At 31.9% G+C, this 10372-nt stretch overlaps 1 protein-coding gene across 1 annotated transcript; it reads left to right on the top strand.

Annotated features, from left to right (window-relative positions):
• The first annotated feature begins 4283 nt into the window (after positions 1–4283).
• LOC114714270 (LEAF RUST 10 DISEASE-RESISTANCE LOCUS RECEPTOR-LIKE PROTEIN KINASE-like 1.2) lies at positions 4284–7385 on the top strand. Its single transcript, XM_028898999.1, has 9 exons — positions 4284–4423; positions 4760–4842; positions 4972–5055; positions 5269–5615; positions 6277–6443; positions 6527–6602; positions 6876–7036; positions 7190–7265; positions 7380–7385. Exons 1-9 carry the CDS (start codon positions 4284–4286, stop codon positions 7383–7385), a joined length of 1140 nt encoding a protein of 379 aa, XP_028754832.1.
• The last annotated feature ends 2987 nt before the right edge of the window (positions 7386–10372 follow it).

Here is a 10372-nt window from a genome sequence, read left to right on the forward strand (position 1 = left end):
CATTGGGAGATATTAATTTCTCAAAATAAGGTGTCAATAAATGACTAGATAAACTACTGTTCAGTTCCTTCCTTATTTATTGGGTTGAATTTAATTTGGAGAATTTGGTTAAAAAAAAAAGCATTTCATTTGGAGAAGACGAATACGAATGTATCAAAATGCTCAAAAACGAAGGCTCGTGGCTCTCGAGATTCCTCACTTGCAAAGGACACAATGCCCCACAGAAAAATTTAATTAACAGAAACAAATGGAAATAATTATACTACTGAATTAAATATACGTGGTCCCATTATAAATCCAACACAACCTGTTTGAGAGTAAAGAATGTAAATATATAATGAGGCCAAAAAAGAAAGAGATTGTCCGGTCCCGGGGGGGGGGGGGGAGGACAAACAGAGGGAGATGATTTGGGCTTTTGTTTCCGAAAAAATAAAAAGTTAAAATACATCTAACATTCAAAAATCGTTTTTTAGATCTAGTGCTCTAAAATATTTTTAGGTATGTTCAGCATTTCCAAGCATTTTTCAGAGGCACCAATCACCCTGAGATTTTTTTTGCCTTGGTGCTGCATTTAAAAAAATACTTTGAAATGCTAAATGTATTAAAAAATATTTACGGTGTTGAACGTATCTAAAAAAAATATTTCAAAGTATTAGACGCACCACAAAATATTTTAAAATACTATATGTATCTGAAAAAATATTTCAGAGTACATCTTAATCCACAAGTCAACAAAAAACATGGTTGAATAGTGTTTTGTCAAACGCCTTGAGAAAAATCACTCTAAATATTAAAGTAAATTGATGATAAGTTTCAATACAGAAAATAATAATAATCCTATACTGTTAACTTATCTTGATCAGGCCAAAAAAAAAAAAAGAAACATTATGAAATTTTTTAATAATTGTATGCTTTTAAATATTTTTTAAATTTCAGTTGAGGAAGTGCTGGTTGAACAAAACAAAAAAAGCTAGAGAACCACTATTGAAATCATGGTTAAATTAAATTAATTATGTCTTTTCATGGTGGAAAATTTTAGAGGGTCCCATCATTCAAAGTCATCACTCATTTTTCAGCTCAAAAAAAAAGTCATCACTCATTTGTCAACAACCATATCTATGTAATAAATAAAACTAATCAAAGATATTATACTTTAAGGACATGACACTTTCCTTTTTTTTTTTTTTAAGCGAGCAGGGCATGATAACTTTACTAAAAATAAAACAAAAGGTCGCGTTTTTAATCTCAGTTTTAGTTTTTGTACTTTAAATTAAAAAAAAAGTAAATAAAACTAAATAGTTGAAAAAGAAATGGCAGCAAAATAAAGATTTTCTTAAAACTATTTAATTTTTCAATTAAACGATGGAGATATGCTTAATTAGTTACGATTCATTTCTATGGTTAGGGCTGAAGTTGCTGGAATCACAGGAAGAATGATAATAGAGATGAGTTTAATTAGTAACTATTTGCACGAAGTTATGTGTTTACCACCTTTTTTTCTATTCACAGAAATTATAAAATTACCATCTGGTCAGTCAATTATTTGTTAAAAGGAATTTTAACATGGGGTACCACATCAAACCAAACAGCCTTCATGAGCTACACATAGAAGGCAATAAAAAATACACGTCATTTAGATAATTGTTTTGTCTCATTATATACAATACTGTAAGGTTGCGGGTGTACTAAATAGCGTGGTACTAAAACCCAATCAGATGTATGACGACAAAGTATTCTTGCCTTCAATCCTTTTTTTGGTAGGATTAACTGCAATCCTTTAATCAATGAACTAATAATTATTAATAATCCTCTTGGTCCTTTTTTTTAAAAGCATGATGAATGATTTAAAAAAACAATTAAAAGTAGTTAAAAGTAATATATAAGTAAAAAATAACCTTTCTTTTTTCACGTATGTCCTCATTTATAAGGAAAGAAATAGAGTAGGAATGGGAAAAAATATGAAAAAAAAAGTAGTATATCAAGTTGCTAACTTTTTAATTAACAAAATTTATAAAATTAATTATGAGCAAAAATAGTAAAAACACATCAAATGTTCAGAATAAATTAATTAGAATCTTGTAAAAAAAATCATGACAATTCAAATTTCAGGTTTTTATGAAAAGGATTGGAAGAAGTAGAATAAGAAAAAGAAAACATTTTTTTTATCAAAACATTTTAAAATAAAAAAAACAACCAAGTTAACCCACCGACCTGGGAGGTTAAATGGGCTGCTCACAGATTGGTCGGGGGCAAGATTCCTCAGTTTACATGGGTTGATTGGACTGGCCAGCTCGCGATTTCTGATCTAATCCAACCAGTTTAGGTCTCGTTTGGATGGGTAGTAAAAAAATAACTTATTTTTAATCTAATTTTTAGAAAAATAAGATTGGATAAAAGTTAAATTAGATAAGCTGAATTGTGTTTGAATTAGAGTTTAAAAAAATTATTTTGTAAAAGTAAAATTGCTAAAAGGTTGTTTGAATTATAATTGAGTAAAAATAAGTTTGTGTGAGTAAAAAAAATAAACCCACATTTTATCATACTCTCTCTACTTTTCCAATACTATAAGCTGTAATTTTTAGTTTTGGGCTTAAGTATGTGATTTTGGCATAAACTTTTAATTTTTTAAGCTCTTCCAAACACACTTAAATATATTAAAAGTACTTTTAATGTTAAATGCTACTTAAAAGTCACTTAAACGTGGCTCCAAACAGGTATGGCTCTCAAAATGTGTTTATCTTTTTATTTAAAAAATATATCTGATATGAAACTCGGAACTAACAATTTTCTCATAAATGATGCCATGTTGTCAACATGAATGATTTTTACTGTAGTGTTTTGTAAATATTTTTACGGTGAAGTATTTAGGTAATTTTTTCACTGTTTATAGTATTTTAATAAAAATGTCCTTCATTATAAGATTATTTTTATTTTAAATTCATATCTATTAAACTAAAAGCTGTTCAAAATATTTTTTGAAAAAATAAATTGAATGCTTCATATTGAAATGTAGGGTTTTCTTGAACCGTCTCTTTGTTAATTAACAGTTAGTTTTACAGTGGCTTTATATATTATAAAGATATGATATGATTTTAGTTATTTTTAGTATTTTAACTTTGTACACAGTTCTTTATATATAAAAATGCTTCATTTCGGACTTGGCTTTTCAAAAATATATCTTTTCGTGTTGAAAATATCTTAAACTACCTCTGGTCTTTAATATAAGATCTTATTTAATTTTTATTTTAGTCTTAAATATAAGATTTTAATCCACTTTGTCTCTCATATTTATGTATTTTTTTTTTCAAAATAGTCCTTATAACAATAATAGTTCTAACCAATATATTTGATTAGTAAAAATATTTTAAGAAAGACACCACCTATATATTACAAACAACTAATTTAATTTCTTTTTTTAACATCATCAAATTAGTCGACCAGCTCTTGTAATTAGACAGTACTTTCCATGTTGAATTCAAAAAGTAAACGAAAGCCAATAAGAAAGGGCAAAACAATTAAGTCGGAGAACAGGAAATAAAAACAGAGGGGTCTAAAATGGGCAGTACTACATAATTAATCATGATTGTATTTAACGGTAAACAAATTCCCCTTTGATTATCAATTGTAATGCTTTAGCTCCGTGGCACTTGTTTAAAATCCCCCAATTCTTAGGGACAAATAACCAAATTTCATCCCTAAATGTCAAGTTAATTAATTCTGTAAAATAAAAAAATTTGTGTTCTAGAAGCCACTCCATCTGTTCTCTTTTATAAAATTTAATTATTGGGTGTGCCTTATTCTTTTTTATGAAAGACGCTTAGATGTTGTTTAAAAATTTATTTATAAACTTCCCATTTTGTCCTCATTTAATTACACATTCTCTCCTCATCACATTTTTTTTTCATTCACATTAAATGAGGGCATTTTTAGAAAATAAGATTTATTTTTTAACCTATTTATTACACCAAATTACTCCTCCGGTCCTTAATATAGGACCCAATTTTTGAGTTAGTTTTGGTCCTAAATATAAGACCCATTTCTCATATTTATTAATTTTCTCTAAATTACCCCTATAGATACTCAACTATAATTAAGTAAAAGAGAGAGGGGGTATTAAGAAAGATGATTATGGTGTTTTAGGAAAAATGTGTCAATTTTCTTATAATTAACTAACTTACCTAACTTCCTTAATCTAATCAAATTAGTTAAATGGGTCTTATATTAAGGATCGGATGAGTAATTTTTATTAATTATATCTTATTAAAAAAAAAAAAGAGGGAGTAATGGTCAGCAGCTTCAGTCAAACAGGGCGACTTACCTCGGCAGCCCTCTGGTTCTCTCTCCTTATTTTGCAGTCCCAATCCAACTACTTGCTTCTTCCCTCCTCTGCAGCTCCCATTCACAGTGTGGTCTCTCTCTTCAGGTAAATTTCGCTGACCGGCTCGTTGGGTTTCTTTCTCAATTTTTTTTGTTCCATTTGTCCTTTCTAAATGTGGAAGCTTCGGGAATTTGAGAGGCGGGGGCGGGAATGATTTTGGATGCCCTCTCCCTCTCCACTGAATCCTGTTTTGATTCTTTCCGCTGAACCTACCTTTCTTCAGTGGCGTCCTCTTCTTTCTTTCTGTGGAATTGCTTCTACTTACCGTAATGAGCTTTTGCTCCAAGCCATTGGCTAGTTTCTTGTATGCACTGCTTGTAGCGTGACACCTGCATCCTGGGTTTCTTGATTTTTGTTCTATTTTGGCGTTTTTCTGATCAGGTTTTGGTCTTTCTTTTTCTATACCCAGACAAGTAGTTGGATTATTGGGCATGTCTGCTCGAGGTTTAATGTGCTCCTCTCTGGTGATAAAGAGACTGAGCTCGTGCGGATGCAAGTCAATACTCTGAGCTGAGCTCTGACTGTGAGAGGAACGGAGCTTCTTCTTTTTCTTCTTCCTCCTTCCTGGTTCTTGCGTCTTACTCTGTCCGCAGGCATGTTGGCCCAGAAGAAGAATGATTCATCCCAAAAGCTCTCACATTCAGAAACCACCATTGATGCTGCTTACTTAGAAAACGGTAACTTCTGCTTTTAGAAAAGAAGAAATTGGGTGATCCCTTTCAAATATAGTATTAGATAATTGGTGGTGAATAGACTGACTCATTCGCAACTGGATAAAGACTAATGGCAGTCAGTGCATTCTTGTTAATAATATCTGTACTTCACTTATCGAGAAGATTAAATAATCTTCTAACGGATCACATAATCCGTAGTTTATCCTAATTTTGCAGATGTATTGGGGATGACCTCAACTCCGACTGTTCCAAGACCCATGCCGGATAAAATTTCTCCGGCTTCTCTCATCAAGCACGATACAGAGATGGCCGAGAAGCTGGAAGTGGTAACTGATAGACCTGAGTCGATTTTGGGTTTGAGGGAGAGTACTGTATGGGGAAATTGTTCACATCTCAAAGATCGTGTGGCCTCATTCATGAAAGCCCCCATCGCTGCAAAACTTGTGGTGGTGGGAGGAGCTCTTGTTTCCTTGATTGCAGTGCTTTTACGGCGTATAATAATAAGGCCTCAATTTCGTGTCTACTTGGGAATAAGGAGACCCAACATTAACAACTCCCCACTGGTTTGCCTCAAATAAGCTTCTCTTTATTGTTTTGCTCTTTTCCACTTGTTAATAAGTCTCGCAGCTTCACAAATGCCATTCTTTGAATGGATCATGGAAGCCATAATTTTGGTTGAACTTCTTCTTCCTGTCATCCGACTTCTTTGCTTGCTGCTGCGGCCTCTGTTCCTCTACTTCTTCTCAAGAAAGGAGGTCAACCAGGACGAGGTGTGCCATTTCGCCCTTCTTTCTTAGGCAAACAAGGATTAATTACTTTTATGTTTATGAGGCATTTGATCTTTTCTAGATACTTCTTTAGTTTTTAATATAGGACTTAATTATTGAGTTGATTTTGGTCCTAAATATAAGACTTATTTCACATATTTATTAATTTTTTCTAAATTATCTTTATAGATACTTTTTCAACTATAATTAAGTAGAAGAGGGAGGGAAAATATCAAAACAGATAATTATAGTGTTTTAAGAAAAACATGTTATATTTCTTATAATTAGCTAACTTACTTAATTTTTAAGCTAATCAAATTAGTTAAATAAATCTTATTTAAGGATCGGAAGAGTAACACAAAACTATAATAAAATAAAAGCTATCACATTTAATGAGTTCGTTTCCCAGTGGAGTGGAATTCCTGTAGAAACTTGCTGTGTAATGGTTGCTTCACAGGAAGGAGATATCAACTCTATTGAAGAAGCTATCAACATTGATAGGGTCATTCAAGAGGATGATTCTGCTGTTAATTCAGTCTCTCGTACCACCAATCTTAGCCCATGGGAAAGAGTGGAACGTATTGGGGCTGGTGGATATGGGATTGTTTATGTTGCACGCCATAGGTATATGAGTAAACTCGCTTTTTGATCTTATCGTCTTAGTTTTAATTTCTTAGTAAGAAATATGTGTTCTTCATTCCTGACAGGGAAACCGGAGCCTTTTGTGCAGTAAAGGAACTGAATGACATTCACAAACTTCCGAAGGTAGAATCTTTTAAAAGGGTACGTCTTATATATGTTATTACAATTACTTTGTCAGCTTATACAATCCTCCACAAGTGAATAAAATGATTATATTCTCACAGTTCATTGTCTCAAATTAAACATGACTATAAGGTATCTGTGTTTTCAGGAAATCAAAATTCTCAGCCAACTGGAACATCCAAACATTGTAAAGTGTTATGGAAATAAAATAGTAAGCACTCTCCTAATTGAAGCTGATGAGGGAACTATATACAATTAATGAATCACTTACTGGTGCATGCATATAATTAGATTGGACGCCACATATTTCTATACATGGAATACATCCAACCAGGTTCACTGAAGAAATATATCTCAGAACGAGGGGGTTTACTTGAGCCTTTAATTCAAAATTTCACTGCACAAATTCTCTCTGGGTTGGATTACCTGTGTAATGAAAGAGTTGTTCACAGGTATAATCCCATACTTACATGGAATGCTGCATTGAGTTCTGGTCATTTAACACATGCATCTAGTAGGACAATTAATCATTAACTATGTTTACTGGGATTGTCATAATTAATTTATTCCCCCATCTCTCATTCTTTCTCACTTTGATTATACAGGGACATAAAGCCAGACAATCTACTTGTCGATTCTAACAACATAGTAAAGCTGGTTGACTTTGGTGTGGCGAAGCATGTAAGTTCTTGGATATCTTGTACAACATGCATTCATGTGACAAAATCTAGGTCATTGATTTTTGAACATGAGACTTTATATCTGCGGTAATTTAAGATGGTGTTTCATGTTTAGGATTGAGTATGCGTGTCCGATAGTATCGGTGGCCTGTCAAATGTCCTTGGGATTGATATGATAATCCCAAGAGTGAGTAATATTGATGACTTAACTGGCTTTTTTCTGTGTTGAATAGCTAGCAGAATCTGTGGGCCAGCACTCCACGCCGGGAACTCCATATTATGCAGCCCCAGAGGTTCATATTTCATATACTCTACATTATGCGTCACAAAGTATTCTTAATAGACTTGTTAATTTCTCAAACATACAGGTTCTTAAAAGAATAGAATATAAGAGCTGGCTTGAAGCTTCTGCTGAGATATATGGAGTTTAGGTGTTGTAATCATTGAAATGTTCTCAGGGGAGCATCCTTGGCCTGATCTTGATCCGGTAAACACTTTTAAACTTCAGTATGTTATATATAGAGCGAACATTGCTTTAGATGATGTATGGATCTGATTTATTAATTTAGTATATAACTAAAACAAATTCATTAATAAAAGCAGGTGAATGCCTCTTTAAAGTTTGCGGTAAAGAGGAACATCCACCCATTCCAGAAGAGTTAAGCAAGAGGGTAAAGATTTTCTTCAACTGCTTCCGAAAAACTCGGCCGATCGGCCTTTCTCTGCAGCATTGCTAGACCATCCTTTGTGAAAGCACAAACAACTTAGCTTGGTGGTGGAAGAAATGTTGGGAGCATTGGGAGATTTTAGTATGACAGATATGTATAGCTAAGGCCTTTATTAGTTTATATATATATACAACAAGAATCATCGATTCATTCTTCATCAAGAATTTTGTATATCGACCTCTATATGTCTTCAGTTTCAAAAGAAGATCGATGGTAAATATATGGTTGCTGTTTGTCATCTTTTGTTACTGTTATTCTGCCAACTTAATAATATTTAGAGTTCAAATGATAGCTCAGTCCAATCTTTTAGTTTTGCAGATATAAAGAGTCAGAAATCAAAAAAAAATCCAATCAATCAGAAAGTCATAATTGCAAGTATTTGTGGATGCTAGCTCCCTCGGCCTACAAATAAATAAATAATGTCTCTCTCTCGTACCTTACGTATGTTTGTTGCATGTCCATGCAGGCCGTGAATATTCATCAGTATCAATCTAGAAGCTAATATATATACATATATATGAGAGAGCACATGAAATGATGAACAGTTCCGCACATGAAATGATGAAAACAGTTCAGTCAAATGCTGGGTTCACATTTGAATTTTAATGAATTTGTCGGATCTATTCAATGTATTCGAAGTTTGACGTTGTCATTGTCAATGATACTGCGTGTTTAACACGGTAGATCTAAAAGAAAGGAATCTAGTCTAGATTTTTCTTATATTAAAGAGAGGGATATTGAGCAGTTCCATAACGCGTCCAAGGAATTAATTGGCAGTCCGGTCTCAACAGATTCTGTTGGAAATTTTTCTGAGCTGAAAGATTTTCTTGGAAATTAAATTAGAATCAATTTAAATAATTACTTAAATAATTACAAGTGTGAAGTCTAAGCAGATGTTAATTAATACTACTTCGGATAATTAATTGTGTAAACTTAATAAAATTAGTTAATTTATTATAACAAATGTGTCTTAGTTTTTCTAAATCATCCTATTTAATCATGTGTATTAGAAATACTACTTAATTGGGAGCCTCCTTAATACTAATTTCGGTTCTGAATATAAGATCTGTTTGACTTTTATTTTTATCGTAAATAAAAATCCCAATTCATTTGTCTTTATATTTAGGCATTTTTTTCAAAATAGTCTTTTCTAATAATGGTAGTTCTAGTCAATACACTTGATTAGCAAGAATATTTTAGGAAAGACAATATCTATTTATTGCAACTAACTAACAAATTATTTCTTAATCTTCTCAAATTAGTCAACTAATTTATATAGTTAGGATTGAAGGTAGTATATACAATTAATATTAATACTTCGAGCAAAAAAATTATAAATTTAGGAAAAAAGGTAGTATATACAATTAATATTAATACTTCGAGCAAAAAAATTATAAATTTAGGAAAACAAAATGGACTGAATCATTACCGTAAATTTTTTTTTTCTAATTCTGATATTTAGAAGTAGAAGTATAGTAATAGTGAAGTATAATATATAGCTTGCAACTTGAACTCTCATATTTAGAACTTTCTGAATTATTATTTCTGAATTATTATTTATAATTATTTTTTAACAAAACTTTTTGCACACGAAGAGAGAGACAAATAGCCAGTCCAAAGAGACGGCTATTGTGGATTGACCATTTCGTAGGACCATTTTGGCAGCGTATAGCCGTATTACATATGCGCTGATGCTGCTGCTACAAAGCTTCTACTTATAACTAGAAACTTTCCCCATGCCATGCATGGGTTGGTTGATGCAGCTATATGTCATATTCCAATGATATCAATTCTAATTGTTTTCTTTTCTTTTTAAGAATCATGTTAATGAGGACCAAATATCATGCACAAATTAAAATAATATTAATTTGGCATGAGCATAAATGCATGGTAAGGTGGTAAATGATTTATAATTCGATGTATATGAAAAATGCTGGCAAATCATTAATCTTCCTCTAGTAATAACCATATGAAACGCAATCAATACATAATATTATAATGGGAAATCAATATTGTATTAATAAAGGTTCTATAAGGAAAAAAAATATATGACATGAAAAACATTGTTAGTATGATTGAATAATGATTTAAATAGGTAATTGGACGGAATAATAACATCTGTTACTGTGTGTGTTAACTTAGCGATGATTGTTTCTTTGCGTTACAGTATAATTGATAACGTTATATTAATTGAAAGTTAAAAAACACCTCACTTTTATTAATTTTTGAAAATATTACACAGACCACATCATCAAAAGGTCAAAAAATAAAGGTCCTATACTATATCTATAAATATAGAGTTAGCACATTGCAACTCCCCGTCTGTACTTATCATCTTCAATCATCATATTAAGAGAGAAACCAATACTGCACTACCTTT

This window comes from Neltuma alba, unplaced genomic scaffold (genome assembly GCF_004799145.2).
Source record: "Neltuma alba isolate B1F8T4 unplaced genomic scaffold, ASM479914v2 tig00011497_pilon, whole genome shotgun sequence".
Lineage (NCBI taxonomy): Eukaryota > Viridiplantae > Streptophyta > Magnoliopsida > Fabales > Fabaceae > Neltuma > Neltuma alba.